Raw genomic sequence first — 18053 nt, forward strand, 5'->3', positions numbered from 1 at the left:
AGTTTGAGGTTTTTGAGTGCGCCATTCTGTTACAAAATCAGAATTCGTTTATTCATAATCTTTATAAAGTGATGTATCTGGGAAATTGTCCTATAAGGTTTTACTCGGTTCATCAAGCTATCCTGTCCTGTCGATTGCCAGGCGAATAAATATAAATAAACGAAACTGTACTCTTTAGAAAATAAAGGTTTGTGTATTTTACCAAGATGAGTTTTATCCCCAGATTTGTGGGTGAGTTTACATAACATTATTTATAAAGAAGGCGTCTATAATTGCGCCAAAAACTTGACCTTAGGAATAAATCACTGTTTATACAACTATCAATTATACTATTGACACTCAGAAATAATCGCTATTTAAAATTGTACAAAGATTTTCTATAAAGTGTTGAAAAATTGAAAATATTTCTTCTGACACAATTACCGCTTGCACCTCGACCTCTCTAATTTAAAAATCAACCGAAGTGCATTGTTGTACGCTACATGCAGAGCACGCAACTACTTAACAGTATAATTGCTCCATACATTTATAAGCAATAGTTACTATATAAAAATGAGCGAAAAAGTGTACATTTCACATGTTCCGAACACTTCTCAAAGTTTCTCAAAATAAGATTTGCCCTTGCATAAATTGACCTGAGTTGCCTACGCATGTCTCCAGCATCATCTCCAGAGGCTGACACTATGTATCCAAGGTACTTTATATCATCAACAAATTGTAATGGTTTGTTATACAAATATACAGAAGCAACTCTGGCTTGTTTCCAATATTTTGGGGAAGAAGCCATACATTTTGTTTTTATTGGATAATACTCGCTAATACTCGCTCTTTCAGTAATATCAAATACAAATACAAAAGTGATTGAATGAAATTAAGTTTATAAAGGCAAATTGTGTTATGTCGTTTCTATGTATGTATGACAAACAACTTTTCAGATAATATGTATCGAAGAAGAAGACTTATTTATTAACTATTAAATAGAACTGAATACAAATCAATTCAATATAATTCAGGCCTAAATGGCTTGATATGATGCGGCGAATCCCTTGTAGTTATAGCTCTGATCAGAAACCAAACTGATGAACATTCCATTAAGTTTGGATTCAAGAGTCACTCCACGCAGAGTATATCCACAATATCTGAAAGACGCAAAATATACAAATGAAAATGTTTGTTGGCGTTTGTTACAATATTCCAATTTGAACACAGTCTACAATATATCGCAATCTAACGTTGTTGTTTTATTATCTATAGGGCTCGGTATGTTATTTCTACTTTACTTTGATTGGCTAATGAAATAATTAACTACCAAACTGGGCGTGCGATTTTAATTACTTTACTTTACTAGTTCATTTCATGGAAACGTAAAAAGAATATATTCAACTGTGAGTAATTAAACGAAATTCACATAGATATATAACCAAGTGACGTCATGTATTACGAAAAGAGTGAGCACATTCGGGAACATCCTGCTCCGTCATACATCATTCAGAGACATAATCAAAGATGTACATTAGATACGTGACATAGATGCCTTCGGAAATGTGACTAATACCATAGTGGGCGTGGTGTAGATGCAAGTCAAAGTGGAATGTTACATACAGTCAGGAAGGAGTTACTCTCGCATGCGACAAAACGAGAGTTTGTGTCAAGGTTTTGCGCACGACACCCTGAACATTGTGATCTATCAGACATTTACAATATAGTTGAGTATAGAGTTAGTGTTTTCTATATGAATGGCAAAATATATCCGTAATAAAAAGTACGATACATACTTATTAGGGTAACCGTCAATAAACGGCTCACTTTGGCGCACTTCCAGGTAATCGAATGCACAGGACGACCCACCGTTTTCAATGTTGAAATCGGGACTAAATGTGACGGCAACTCGTGAGTCTTCCGGTACCTGCAATACGAATGGTCAGGTGGAACATTTCATACAGAAATATCTGAACATCCTCTTAAACATACCAATGAGGAAATCAGACAATCATATGCGTACGAATTTAAACATACATACACACAATTGTTTTACACGCATACAGTAGAACAAAATATAATGTTGTGACACTTTGCAAGTCATTTGTTGGGATATCTTGCAAATCATCTGTTGTGATATCTTGCAAGTCATCTGTTGTGATATCTTGCTAGTCATTTGTTGTGACATTTTGCAAGTCATCTGTTGTGATATCTTACTAGTCATTTGTTGTGATATCTTGCAAGTCATCTGTCGTGACATCTTGCAAGTCATCTGTTGTGACATCTTACAAGTCATTTGTTGGGACATCTTACAAGTCATTTGTTGGGACATCTTGCAAGTCATTTGTTGTGACATCTTGCAAGTCATCTGTTGTGACATCTTGCAAGTCATCTGTCGTGACATCTTGCAAGTCAACTGTCGTGACATCTTGCAAGTCATCTGTTGTGACATCTTGCAAGCCATCTGTTGTGAAACCTTGCAAGTCGTCTGTCGTGACATCTTGCAAGTCATCTGTCGTGACATCTTGCAAGTCATCTGTCGTGACATCTTGCAAGTCATCTGTCGTGACATCTTGCAAGTCATCTGTTGTGACATCTTACAAGTCATTTGTTGGGACATCTTACAAGTCATCTGTCGTGACATCTTGCAAGTCATCTGTCGTGACATCTTGCAAGTCATCTGTTGTGATATCTTGCAAGTCATCTGTCGTGACATATTGCAAGTAATCTGTCGTGACATCTTGCAAGTCATCTGTTGTGATATCTTGCAAGTCATCTGTCGTGACATCTTGCAAGTCATCTGTTGTGATATCTTGCAAGTCATCTGTCGTGACATCTTGCAAGTCACCTGTTGTGACATCTTACAAGTCATTTGTTGGGACATCTTGCAAGTCATCTGTTGTGACATCTTGCAAGTCATCTGTTGTGATATCTTGCAAGTCATCTGTCGTGACATCTTACAAGTCATTTGTTGAGACATCTTACAAGTCATTTGTTGAGACATCGTGCAAGTCATCTGTTGTGACATCTTGCAAGTCATCTGTCGTGACATCTTAGAAGTCATTTGTTGGGACATCTTACAAGTCATTTGTTGGGACATCTTGCAAGTCATCTGTTGTGACATCTTGCAAGTCATCTGTCGTGACATCTTACAAGTCATCTGACATGACATATTGCAAGTCATTTGTTGGGACATCTTGCAAGTCATCTGTCGTGACATCTTGCAGGTCATCTGTCGTGACATCTTGCAAGTCATCTGTCGTGACATCTTGCAAGTCATCTGTCGTGACATCTTGCAAGTCATCTGTTGTGACATCTTACAAGTCATTTGTTGGGACATCTTGCAAGTCATTTGTTGTGACATCTTGCAAGTCATCTCTTGTGATATCTTGCAAGTCATCTTTTTGTGACATCTTGCAAGCCATTTGTTGGGACATCTTGCAAGTCATCTGTTGTGACATCTTGCAAGTCATCTGTTGTGATATCTTGCAAGTCATCTGTCGTGACATCTTACAAGTCATTTGTTGAGACATCTTACAAGTCATTTGTTGGGACATCTTGCAAGTCATCTGTCGTGACATTTTGCAAGTCATCTGACATGACATCTTGCAAGCCATCTGTTGTGACACCTTGCAAGTCATCTGTTGTGACATCTTGCAAGTCATCTGTCGTGACATCTTAGAAGTCATTTGTTGGGACATCTTACAAGTCATCTGTTGGGACATCTTGCAAGTCATCTGTCGTGACATTTTGCAAGTCATCTGACATGACATCTTGCAAGCCATCTGTTGTGACACCTTGCAAGTCATCTGTTGTGACATCTTGCAAGTCATCTGTCGTGACATCTTAGAAGTCATTTGTTGGGACATCTTACAAGTCATTTGTTGGGACATCTTGCAAGTCATCTGTCGTGACATTTTGCAAGTCATCTGACATGACATCTTGCAAGCCATCTGTTGTGACACCTTGCAAGTCATCTGTTGTGACATCTTGCAAGTCATCTGTTGTGACATCTTACAAGTCATTTGTTGGGACATCTTGCAAGTCATTTGTTGTGACATCTTGCAAGTCATCTGTTGTGATATCTTACAAGTCATCTTTTTGTGACATCTTGCAAGCCATTTGTTGGGACATCTTGCAAGTCATCTGTCGTGACATCTTGCAGGTCATCTGTCGTGACATCTTGCAAGTCATCTGTCGTGACATCTTGCAAGTCATCTGTCGTGACATCTTGCAAGTCATCTGTTGTGACATCTTACAAGTCATTTGTTGGGACATCTTGCAAGTCATTTGTTGTGACATCTTGCAAGTCATCTGTTGTGATATCTTGCAAGTCATCTTTTTGTGACATCTTGCAAGCCATTTGTTGGGACATCTTGCAAGTCATCTGTTGTGACATCTTGCAAGTCATCTGTTGTGATATCTTGCAAGTCATCTGTCGTGACATCTTACAAGTCATTTGTTGAGACATCTTACAAGTCATTTGTTGGGACATCTTGCAAGTCATCTGTCGTGACATTTTGCAAGTCATCTGACATGACATCTTGCAAGCCATCTGTTGTGACACCTTGCAAGTCATCTGTTGTGACATCTTGCAAGTCATCTGTCGTGACATCTTAGAAGTCATTTGTTGGGACATCTTACAAGTCATTTGTTGGGACATCTTGCAAGTCATCTGTCGTGACATTTTGCAAGTCATCTGACATGACATCTTGCAAGCCATCTGTTGTGACACCTTGCAAGTCATCTGTTGTGACATCTTGCAAGTCATCTGTCGTGACATCTTAGAAGTCATTTGTTGGGACATCTTACAAGTCATTTGTTGGGACATCTTGCAAGTCATCTGTCGTGACATTTTGCAAGTCATCTGACATGACATCTTGCAAGCCATCTGTTGTGACATCTTGCAAGTCATCTGTTGTGACATCTTGCAAGTCATCTGTTGTGACATCTTACAAGTCATTTGTTGGGACATCTTGCAAGTCATTTGTTGTGACATCTTGCAAGTCATCTGTTGTGATATCTTACAAGTCATCTTTTTGTGACATCTTGCAAGCCATTTGTTGGGACATCTTGCAAGTCATCTGTTGTAACATCTTGCAAGTCATCTGTCGTGACATCTTACAAGTCATTTGTTGGGACATCTTGCAAGTCATCTGTTGTGACATCTTGCAAGTCATCTGTTGTGACATCTTGCAAGTCATCTGTCGTGACATCTTAGAAGTCATTTGTTGGGACATCTTACAAGTCATTTGTTGAGACATCTTGCAAGTCATCTGTCGTGACATTTTGCAAGTCATCTGACATGACATCTTGCAAGCCATCTGTTGTGACATCTTGCAAGTCATCTGTTGTGACATCTTGCAAGTCATCTGTCGTGACATCTTACAAGTCATCTGACATGACATATTGCAAGTCATTTGTTGGGACATCTTACAAGTCATCTGTCGTGACATCTTGCAGGTCATCTGTCGTGACATCTTGCAAGTCATCTGTCGTGACATCTTGCAAGTCATCTGTCATGACATCTTGCAAGTCTTCTGTCGTGATATTAGTATCTTGTAAGTCATCTGTCGTGATATCTTGCAAGTCATCTGTCTTGACACCTTGCAAGTCATCTGTTGTGATATCTTGCAAGTCATCTGTCGTGACACCTTGCAAGTGATCTGTCGTGACATCTTGCAAGTCATCTGTCGTGACATCTTGCAAGTCATCTGTTGTGACAACTTGCAAGTCATCTGCTGTGACATCAACTGTATATGGTAAAAGTGTTTTATTTATAATATTTATTTTGTTTACGTATAATAGTATTGTAGTTTGTCTTAATTTTAAATATGCGTATACATATAGCCAATCGTGCTATTATCAGTGAGACATACTAAAATTAGAGCTGTCATAGCGATGTAATTGACTTTCATGTGTGATGATTGAAGTCTAAATGAAATAACAGTATGGAATGGTATGTATATCTCAATGCAGTAGTAGTTGGGAATGATACATCATCTTCAATCTGTGGATTTTATCTTTGAACTGAATTTAAAACAAATAGTACCTCAATATACCAGCTGCATTCCTTGTTGTCACCGTAGTTAGAAGGGTAGTTAGGAGTGCTAAATGATCCTGAAGTACCGGTCAGTTTACCACCACATCCTGCCAAGAACAAATACAATATAGCTTTGCAAAGCATGTTGGGATAATGACAAATGTCCCTCTCTAATAATCATGCATTACTATGTGTGTAACCAAGGTGATATGGAAGTTGATGAGTAACCATGGTTCTGGTGGTGACGTTTCTGTTGATTGGGTGACCATCTAAAATCACTATGGGTTATTCGATCATTATTTATTTGTTTCTATGGGTGAGGTAGTTATGGCATTGCTATGGGTAACTATGGTGATACCGACGTTATTATTGATACATCACATTGCCTCTCTCATCGCACATTTCATTTATTCTGTCACTCTTTGTCTTTTTCTCCACTAAAATCCTCGATTTCGTGAGATGAGATGCACTGTTACATTCTCGATAGTCCATGATAAAAGCGAGGGTGAAATTATCAACAAACAACCCATAAAATACTGATGTGATCAAGAGCAATGATCATACTGATTCATTGAATATGACATGGTGCTATTTTCGGCGACACCACAAACAACTAATCGTTAAAGCACGTGGTCTGTCCATCCGCAGAATTCCTTTTTTGGGGGGTCTCCGCTTTCATGGAGGCGCTGTACTTCTATTGTATCAATATTCAAATGTCCCGAAGGATTATGCACCTGCTTGAGTTATGACGTCATCACACGTGACCCCCGTGAATCCTCTCGGGCATACACAAGTACAGTCTTTGCCGACGTATCCACCTACCGAGCATACCGGCATATCTGTGCAATGCGCTGTGAACAAAACAACATTGACATTTTAGTATTCAGGTACCCTCCGACTAGTTGTGAAATTAGCGCATAAGAGGACGACTGTTTGAGATAATTGGGGTTGCTGGACGATTTTTTTAGACACAATTGCAAGATAGACAAAAACGCATGCCAGGTTTAGCAGGAAAAACATGTTGGCAGGAAAGACAAAGCACCACGAGCAATGCATTGAGCAGTGGCGGATCCAGAGGGGGCCAGGGGGCCATGCCCCCCCCCCAAAATACGCATGACGATTCATACCATCTGGATTACGCATAGCTTCTCTGCGATTTACGCTCCGTATATTTTAAGCGTAGCTTGGAACCCCCCCCCCCCAATACATTTTACTGGGTCCGCCACTGGCATTGAGAACACTCCTCCAGTCTCTCCAATGATTTAAAATGTTTGATCTCTAAATATATACTGGATCTCTGTTTCAAAATTGTATCCTACCCGTTTACCGAAAGATAATCCAATCCTACCGTTACACTTATACATCAGATTCACTATCTTGTGGTCCAAGTGAGAAAGTGAAGTCTGCTTTCCCATTATACTTTGGAATTCTTCCGCTTCAGCTTCGATGGTTGGCAATCCATTAACACTGAAAGCCTAATGGAATTTACGATAATCAGTATCATTTAATTATAGAGTAAGTAAGTCACGACACAAATCTGGAACTTTCCCAGTTATTCTATATCTCAACAACTATTAGAAATTGTTTTCTGGAATACGTAGTTATTATATTACAATTATAATGTTGTTTTGAAACGATGTTTTTTTTTTCAATTTTCAATTTGTTTGTTGTGGTTTGAGTTACAGGTGTGTGTTATTACTACACCTAAGACGCAAATCATGTGACCGAGATCTCGTTGAATGCGAGAGAAACACGAGATTCATCGACTACCAACAAAACAATTATATATTGACTAAATTTCCGTCAAACGCTGTATTATTGCATAAAGATGAGGAAAATTCAAAATAAACAATTTATTCAAATAAAACAAATTTACCTTTGGAGCATAGTGCATAATTGAGGTGACGTCATATGGTACGTCATGGGAGTCAACCATCGCCCAATCCTTGGTAGTGAAAGACGACTCTTTTCCGGGTTCAATATTTTCGCCTTTGATAGTTACAGTGTCGTTTCTATCTGGTCTTGTATGCTCGTGCCATAACCCAATTACGTGTCCAATCTCATGCAGCGCCACTCCCAACTGTTTGGAATGAAAGAAAACTTATACAACACCATTCCAATCACAATACCATCATACTTACCGTATGAATGTCGGTAGGTATGGATGTCTTTTATGGAAATTTATAGACTAATTATAAAACATTTACACGGAAGACGCTTAATTAAAATCCAAAGTATATGCCATAAAAACCATTTAATAACGCCAATTACCATGAGTCTTTGCGAGCTTCCTTCTATTATTGTCCGATTTACATTGTGATTAGACAAGTTGTTTCAACCGTCATTCAAAATTTATTAATATTTTATCCCAAAAATCATGCTTTCATCTATTTCATAAGTTTAAAAAATGTTTGTACATGCCAAGATTAAATCCATTGGACAAAAGCATACAAAAAATGTGCTCAATGACGACTGCGAACAACCAAGAGCACGCTATCTATTCAAGTTGAAATGTACTTTCCAGTTACGTGCATCATACTACAAATTCCTGTCTAAATGTTCTTAAATTGAATGAAGCATCATTAACAAACAAACAAACAACAAACTTACCGCACTGCACCCACCACTGGAATCTAAAGACACCTTTTGAGTTCCTCCAGTAAACGCCATATTGGACCAACATCTAGAAACGAATGGACAATATACATCCCGAGAGAATAGAAATATAGTGGTTTACACAGAGACGAGATAAAGGAACCCACTCTGAAAACCATAGTTACTATTGCGGTTAGATACGTCGGTATCTAGGGACGAATATACGATATACTTATAAACATGTGGTTACGTATATATAAAATATATGCTTATATACATTCGCACTATTGACAATAAGTGATCTCATATATAGTGAATCATCATGCATTCAAATTGTATGTAACCAAACTATGCATTTTGTGTTCAATTCACAGATATGAACTCACCCAGTTCCATCAACGAATGACAGTTTACCATTATGATTAACTCCCTCTGCTGGCCACTCGGGGAAAGTGAGACAGGTATTTTCTTCCCATGCGCGCATAGCTTTCTGTGCGTTTGGTCTGTTCCCTTCAGCTGAGGTCAATGACACGTAAAGTGTAATTACAGTGATTTTATATTTTGTATTTCAATTCTCATATGAGAAGAATTTAATACAACTAATTTGAGTGTAAAAATAACACAAATAAATAATATGTCAACAACTTGGCAATGTTATAATCATAATGGTGTGTACTTGGACTGTATTTACATTGTAGATATTTTAAAATAAAAAAAACAAAATATTTAAAATCATGTACAAGTCCAAAAACTAGATGACATTGAAACAAACAAACATCACAGTACAGCACAGTATCGTCATTGTTTGTAGAATGCGCTATAGGACGGACAACACGACGCCAATGGAATAGTTCAGTATGGTGTGATAAAAACATAGGCTACGTTTGGTCCAATCATCGTTGACGACAGCCGACCGAGTTCTGAATAGTTTACATGTGTAATTCGTGACTTAATATTTCTAGCGATTTTTAACACCTTTTCATAATAAGTATTCAAAACTGTCGAGTTTTAAATATTTATATGAGTGTCTAACATTTAAAAGGCGCTTGCTTCGTGTACTTAATTTTTGATAAATACATTTATTGAAGGGGTCTCTTCCTTCGACTTATTTTCAAAAGTTCACTTGCGCACAATTCAAAATATTTAGGTATTATTCCCAGGATACTAGTAGCCTGTCACAATCCATGCTGTTCACGTTGTCATTGAACGTTGTCATTGAACGTTGTCATTGAACGTTGTCATTGAACGTTGTCATAAAACGTTGTCTTTCTTTGACTCAACTGACTCAATTAAACCACTCTACGTATGAAACAAATCTTTATTGGAAATGGAAATGTTATTTTGTTAATCCCAATTATTCACGATGACTAATTCACATTAAATGTGACAATGATTTTAGGCGTGACCATGGACCCTACACAGATTATCACAGTTAGCTAACACTGGCTTTCCAACAGAACCCACCCATGTATGTTATGGCATGTACTGAGTGTTGGGAGGACCCCTCCAAAATTAAAGTGACTGTAACTGACAGTAACCGCATGGGGCACCTTTAATGACAGAGAATATTCTAAAATGGAACCTAAATCAATTATATGTAATTATATATAGGATTTAAATAATGTTTGGCCTACTCACATAAACACAAATCAATTGAAAGTCGGGCAATCGGTATAATGTATTTAAGACTCAAAACTTCAACGAATTCTGAACTATAAAATAATAGTCAAAGCTATTTTTATATGTAATTATGAGTTTTATTGTTTTATATGTCTACCGCACATAACAAACTCTTAGCATACCTTCTATTTCTAACCACTAGTTATTTGAAGTACAATTAGACGCTTACGTGTTCCACACCACGAAGATTATAGCGAGGTGACAGGTTCATTGTAATATGTGTGTTTGTATACATATTCTCTTTTCACAATTACCTGTATTTATTATGTTTAATTGTACAGCCTTAGAAAAGCTTATATACGGAATAAATTATTTAAAGCAATTTTTATAGCAAAATAAATACGACTACCTAATAGAACAAATCATTTTCCATTGAATATTCGAAAATAGACCAAAATGGCGTATCGAATATTTTAAGTAATATATTTTATATTTCATGTTACTTTTTTCTGGAGCATAATATAAGATCTGGTTCCTTTCTAGATACATGTGAAGTATGTTATAATAATAACTGTACCTATGGTATCCCATTCGTAAGGGATAATACCACTAGGCCAAACTTTATAGTTATCTGTATTGACTGCTTTGCGTTTCTCTCTGCCATCATATTGACGTGACATATCTTTATAGTCACGAAGCTGGCCCGGGTTTAGAACGATGTCGCCCTCATTTGAATTTGGTGAATAGGCAGTCTCCGCCTCCGTCGGATCGACGTTGTTTTCCATTTTTAGCTGATGTAACAGCGCCTTGAATAAAAATGTAGAAAGTATTGCAGAATAAATGCTATGCGTGGCTATGAAGGGTTCAACATGGTAGTCATGACGACTCGTCATAATTTTAGCCATGTATATGTAAATCAGTATTAGTCTGATACGTCACAAATTAAACAAATTGAATATTTGAAGGCATTGAGCTGGAACAATATACCTTGAAAATGTAAGACGATGTATGCAAGATAGTAAATAATATAGACCTTCTATAGGTATATTTCAGTATGCTGTTGTTACAATGATGCTGTAAATATCCTATAAAGTGTCTTTACAAATATTTGATGTATGAATTTTGTAAATCATATTGATTAAAGTTATTGTTATTACATGAATTATTGAACACAGTGTATACTTTGTGATTTCATTCAGGCTTTTTCGGTCATAATTCAAGACAACTAAAATTCGAACATAGAGAACAATTATTTTTTCTAGTCTAATCGGTAATTATGAAAGTTATTATTGGCGCGCTTATGTAATGCATTTTGTTATAAATTATTCTTGATATATATTTTAATTTTCTTATTTTCAGGGCCCTCCAAAAAACAGCGTAAGAATTTTACAATTTTGAAAATGGGAAGTTTTTATCGCAGCGTTCGTAGTGTTTATAAATATGTAAGATTAGGAATGGATGACCGTTGTACGATTGTAGTTGATGACCGTTGTATGATTGGAGAGCTGAGGATACATCAGAGTGGATGACCGATGTATGACGAATGTTGATGAACTGATGTCCAATATTTATTTGATAAAATTCTATTCTACGTTGAATAAACGTGAGTATAATATCACTTAAAAACAACTACTACAAAAAATTTAAATTAAATAACATGTATGAAAAATAAATAAATAAAAAAGGAAGAATTAACAATAAATGAAACCCGAACTAGACTCTTATTTTAACTAGATTAAAATGGAGTGGGGATACGGAAATTTCCTGTAATTAATTATAATAATATGTTGATTAATGATGTGACATTGACATTGTATTTCAAGTTTAAGTGCGCCGTGCTTTGGGAAAAAATATTAAGATTTCCAACTCATTTATCGTGCGTATTTCTATCAACATAGATAATTACCGGCATGCCATAAATGATGACAGATGACCAATATCGGTGTAATTAATAAACAATACAGTACGAGTATATATCAAGGTCATGAACTTGATCTTGGGAAAGCCAACTTACTGTTAGAATATCCTGAACAAACAATCATGCATAGTTAGTGGTACGCGTCCACACATATGGTCATGTATCTTATGAATGAAACGAGTCCGACAGGCGAGTGTAAATTACACTTGCGTTGTATTGTTTGGTTTATATAATATTATGCTTTATTTAAAGAGAACAGTGAAAACAATAATATTGCAATTTGCATGAAACAGAGCCCTCTAGTACGAATGCATTTAGTGAGAACGGATTTATGTTGTAGCACCAAAATCGAGAAAGTTCGCTAAATTCTATCAACTTACATAATGATCAGTTGCATTTGAACCTGGCGTATATGAACTTTTTTTGATTTTCCATTAGAACCTTTATTTTATCAGTGGTAGCGGTGTATCCTAATGAGCTGATTAAATAAAATTGGCGAATTTGAAAGTCATAACCACCGTAAAAACAGTGCGCTAATTACTACAGTAATCGTAGTTACTTCAACCCCGAAAATAACCCGCCTTTTTAACTTCTGTGGTATATAAAATTAACTATCATGATAAGAACTCGCGTTCACTTCAGTTCTACGATTCCTTGTAATATTCAAGTATTACCTCTAACACAAGTTCCGTCTCCAAGTTATGTCACAAATATTACAGAAAACTGTGCGAATGTAAAAAAATGTCGCAATCGTAAACATACATCATCTTACCTCCTTGGCGGGAGATGCTGAACTATATAGGACAAACGTCACAAAAGCGGTGACCACGAACAACTTCATCTTTGCTACAATACATGAAGTTGAGAAACTACGGGTTTTTATATGAGGTGGACATGACGGTGATTATAATAACAAATGAGCATCGATACGAAGGTCTCCCACAGTGGCTGTCAATTTCCGTTGGGATAATTTAAAATGATGCCAAACCGTAAGGTTATTATCAGCTATTTTTCGATCGTAAAAGACGGTGGGAGTTCCGATTAATTGTAATCACATATATGGTAGACTGTAAATTCAAGTTGTTTCGATATATTGCTGTTCCTACTTAGAATCAAAAGTGCCTTTTATTCCAAATGTCTGTAGAGTGCTTTATTACCAATGATACCGCTGGATTACAGAGTTTTAAAATAAATTACTTTTACTGATTTGGAATAAAAGATGACAAGAGTTCATAGTTTTAACTTTAAACACTTGGAGAGACTATAATGTGAAAAAGAAAAACGATCCCCGAAACAATCACAAAGGCATTCCAGAGTCCTATTAAAGATAAAACGACGGCCCTGCTTTATCTAAGATTTATAGCCACCTTGTGTTGATACTCAGCATTCGTAAAAACAACCCATACTTCCCTTTATTCAAACATTTGGTTAAATCCATTTATCATTTGGTTTATGAAATTACCACACACAAAAACAAACTTGGGAAACACTATCAGAAATGGATTGCTAGATTTGACTAAGGTATCTTATTGTGAGAATATACTTTCGGTAAATTATTCACATCTTGAATTAGTGTTAAATTAGCTAAAATAGTGACAGTGCATGCTAGTTACTCAACACTTCGAATGCATATTACTAGCGTAAACAATAAAAGTAAACTTAAAAGACATGTTTACCCCAAAACGGATTTTGTAAGTCTTCATGGCCTGTTTCTTGACTCAGAGCTGTATCTAGAAAGAGATTTGTTGTCATTGCTACTTTCATTGGAGACAGTAGGAAAATTACGTTTCCCGAATTCATTCACCTGGCACTGAATTTGAAACCGGGTCCAAGGAGAACAGGTTCTGAATGTGAGACACATACTTTGGAATTCCTAACGTGTAATGTATGACACTTACAATACTATTAATCTTCCACAAGTTACGACGAGTTAAATTGGCTGCTGTCCAGTCAGATTAAAATAAAACCTTGTTCTTTTAGTTTGATTTTATTTGGCTAGTATTTTTTTATGATTATCCGAATTTAAAATAACTACTACCAGGTACACTTAAATAAAATAAAATACATGAAAAAATAAAAATTAATTACATATTAAAAAATAAACAAACATAATAAAAGAAATATTACTGTAATAAGACTGCTACCCAAATATCGTGTCAGTTTTAGTTCTTTTGCCATTTCATACAAAGCATTTAATGTTAAAAACAAACTACCTTACGGTCTTTTTTGGTGCTTGGAAGGTATCGATGGAATTGTCGGTAACCAGTGCAAGTGGCACTCGTACTCGAGATTTCATTAGAAAAGCGCATTGGATTCTGGGAAAATCAATGTTTATCAACACAAATGTTGCACATGCGCGGCGCGACGACTACAGCCCTTTAAAAACATGTATATATATATGAACATTATAGTGGTGAAACAAACAACCTTGGCTTTGAATTTATCCTATTATAAGTGTCTAAACACATATGTTTATCTTATCACTGATAATAAGTACCCATGCATGTAGTGGATTCATCAACCCTAGTTGAAGGGTATGTCTGTTCATGCGCGGCGTGTTCCCGTACTGTCACAAACGGAATTTCTTTCATTCAAGGTACACATATATCAAGTATAAAAACGCGATTGAAGTGGAGAAATATAAACAAACATTTTCACCGAAAATAGAGAATTAGTGTTATCGTTTGCCCACAGTATCTACATCTCAAGTATCAAGGTAATTCATTTCCAGTTTTCAAGAAGAAGCCAACAAAGCATTTTTACCAAATATAACAAAAATATTCGCTAAAAATATTTCCACGAAATGAACAAATCTAACAGCTATGAACAATGTACCCCCTCCAATGATTAGTGACGATGTATCCCTCTCCAATGATTAGCGACAATGTATTCCCTCCAATGATTAGTGACAATGTATTCCCTCCAATGATTAGTGACAATGTCTCCCCTCCAATGGTTAGTGACAATGTATTCCCTCCAATGTTTAGTGACAATGTCTCCCCATCCAATGATTAGTGACAATGTATCCACCTCCAATGATAAGTGTCGATGTTGCCCCTCCAATGATTAGTGACAATGTATCCCCCCTAATGAATAGTAACAATGTTGCCCCTCCAATGATTAGTGACAATGTTGCCCCTCCAATGATTAGTGACAATGTTGCCCCTCCAATGATTAGTGACAATGTCTCCACCTCCAATGATTAGTGACAATGTCTCCCCATCCAATGATTAGTGACAATGTATCCACCTCCAATGATAAGTGTCGATGTTGCCCCTCCAATAATTAGTGACAATGTATCCCCTCCAATGAATAGTAACAATGTTGCCCCTCCAATGATTAGTGACAATGTTGCCCCTCCAATGATTAATGACAATGTATCCCCTCCAATGATTAGTGACAATGTTGCCCCTCCAATGATTAGGGACGATGTTGCCCCTCCAATGATTAGTGACAATGTATCACCTCCAATGATTAGTGACAATGTTGCCCCTCCAATGATTAGTGACAATGTTGCCCCTCCAATGATTAGTGACAATGTTGCCCCTCCAATGATTAGTGACAATGTTGCCCCTCCAATGATTTGTGACAATGTACCCACAGGATTAGTACTTTTAATCAGTATTAATTATTTTCGCACAATTTATCTTTGATATGAAAAATTTTTTTACTGTCACCTAGCAACGATAATGTAGTTCATGATTTCACGACTGTGACAAAAAGACGGCATAATAGCATCAAATGTTATAATTCAATACATCTACCACATGGCAAACAATTTCACTTTTATTTTCAAACGAGTTCGGTAATAAATTCGCTCAAGGTGATAAATGTCCAACCAGTGACCACCTAAGCTGTTGGATAAATCGATCAATAACAATTGCAATGAATACTAAAATGGATTATTTTCTGTGTCAAAGTACGGACTTTTCTCGTAAATTGAAAATTATTATTGTAATTAATAACCTCTAATTACAGAAGACAACTTCCGAGTGAGCAGATAATGACACTGTTCAGACTGTTGTAAATCTTTTTAGCACTGTGGCGTGAACAGGTAATCCGGTCATTCGGTGTAATATGCCACATGGCATAATAGTTGTCATACATAGAGAAATGATGGTATACATCGTATTATGTGTTATTCTAACAAATAAGTACGTATAAAATACTGAAATATATAGCTTGAACTATTCTTGTTATTACCGTGAGTATTGAATGTTTTTATTTGCGTTTTGTGGAGGCAACAAGGGTGATTTATTTAACGGGGGAAGACACAGTAATCATTGCTCGTTCTTTCCTATTGAAGGTTCGCAATATCACGATTTAACTCATCGTATATGACCAGACATCGTAATTATGACGTATCGGAATCGTCCTATGGTAATCTCAGTCATGTATCTAGAGTATTGAAATAGAAAAGGCGTTAACATATTGGAAAATATAGATGATCTATACCGTTATTCAGCCTTACCCCAGGATATCGACATTTGAAAATATTCCAGTTTTAGAATACGAACCAGGGGCGGATCCTGGTACATACCCAACCCTTGTATATATTGGAAAATACTCAAATAAAAAATCAAATACTGGATACTGACCCCTGGATTAAAAAAATACGAAGATCCCATAATCCCATTGCCGCTTATTCTTATCGCTTTAATAGTCACCTATTTTTACATTCTGCGGTCAACAAATAGTTCAACATTATGAACGTAACATTTGCGTTCTAGATTTGTTGGATTTTCTCTGCGCTGATCGGGTAAAATTTTGCTACTAAAACACGAAGATACAAATGTTGTTATGAGCAACGCAGACGGGCGTCATGTATCTTTAGCCCACCAACTGTTTATTTTAGATGATTTAGATGCTTTACAAATATGAACAGCCTAAGCGATCTAAGAATAGCTCCTATTTCTATAAATCAGTAGTTACAGGCTGCACAAATACTTACTCTGTAGTTTTACCATGCGATTCAATGATCTATTATTGTTTGTTATTTTCAGTATTAATCTATTGTACCAGAATCTATATCAACTTTTTTATTGACTTTTGCACTCCTTAGTCATTCCCTGGACAAGAATGATTTTTTTAGTGAAGTGATATTGAATGCAAATATCATTTATCCAGCTTAGGATCATAAAAAAATTTTCATCAGTTTCCCCAACCCAACTCCCAGTAATTAAAGTCCAATCCCTAATACAAACAAAAATCAAAGAAAGCTTAGAAAGAACTCCTGTGTACTAAGTGTACTAGAGGCGTGGATTACAAATAAATACTGTATTTAATATATCAGTAGCACACCATAAGCAAAAATTGCATGCAAAATCATCTTAATAAGTCTCATTTCGACCATAGACATGCTTTTGTCATTTATATTTGAGCAGGTGTGCTTCTAATAGAACAAATAAGGCATTTAAAAATATATAACTGCAAGCAGTGATCAGGGTGGTTGAAGGTAGTTATGGTATTGTATAATCAATATGACCATATACACATATGGTTATCTGATATGTTAGTTGTATCTCTTGTCAAATGCCTCAATTGTAGCATTAGTTGTATGTTCTGCTCTACAACAGTTCACTTACATGTATGCATATTAACAAGGTCACATTAACCGTTATCTCTTGTCAAATGCCTCAATTGTAGCATTAGTTGTATGTTCTGCTCTACAACAGTTCACTTACATGTATGCATATTAACAAGGTCACATTAACCGTTATCTCTTGTCAAATGCCTCAATTGTAGCATTAGTTGCATGTTCTGCTCTACAACAGTTCACTTACATGTATGCATATTAACAAGGTCACATTAACCGTTATCTCTTGTCAAATGCCTCAATTGTAGCATTAGTTGTATGTTCTGCTCTACAACAGTTCACTTACATGTATGCATATTAAC

At 36.3% G+C, this 18053-nt stretch overlaps 1 protein-coding gene across 1 annotated transcript; it reads right to left on the minus strand.

Annotated features, from left to right (window-relative positions):
- Positions 1-945: 945 nt before the first annotated feature.
- Positions 946-9181, minus strand: LOC100378948 (blastula protease 10-like). Its single transcript, XM_085496199.1, has 8 exons — positions 9004-9181; positions 8633-8705; positions 7899-8102; positions 7371-7497; positions 6757-6873; positions 6032-6129; positions 1776-1906; positions 946-1139 (listed from the first exon to the last, which is right to left on the minus strand). Exons 1-8 carry the CDS (start codon positions 9099-9101, stop codon positions 1016-1018), a joined length of 972 nt encoding a protein of 323 aa, XP_085352325.1. The 5' UTR covers positions 9102-9181; the 3' UTR covers positions 946-1015.
- Positions 9182-18053: the final 8872 nt, after the last annotated feature.

This window comes from Saccoglossus kowalevskii, chromosome 2 (assembly GCF_978046115.1).
Source record: "Saccoglossus kowalevskii chromosome 2, keSacKowa6.1, whole genome shotgun sequence".
NCBI classification, from domain to species: Eukaryota; Metazoa; Hemichordata; class Enteropneusta; family Harrimaniidae; genus Saccoglossus; species Saccoglossus kowalevskii.

Coding starts and splice junctions, on each gene's coding strand:
- LOC100378948 (XM_085496199.1), bottom strand. CDS start 9,101: ATGCGCGCATGGGAAGAAAATACCTGTCTCACTTTCCCCGAGTGGCCA. Junction 7,498..7,898: donor TTATGCACTATGCTCCAAAG/GTAAATTTGTTT, acceptor AAATTCCATTAG/GCTTTCAGTGTTAATGGATT. Junction 6,874..7,370: donor TCTGATGTATAAGTGTAACG/GTAGGATTGGAT, acceptor TTTTGTTCACAG/CGCATTGCACAGATATGCCG.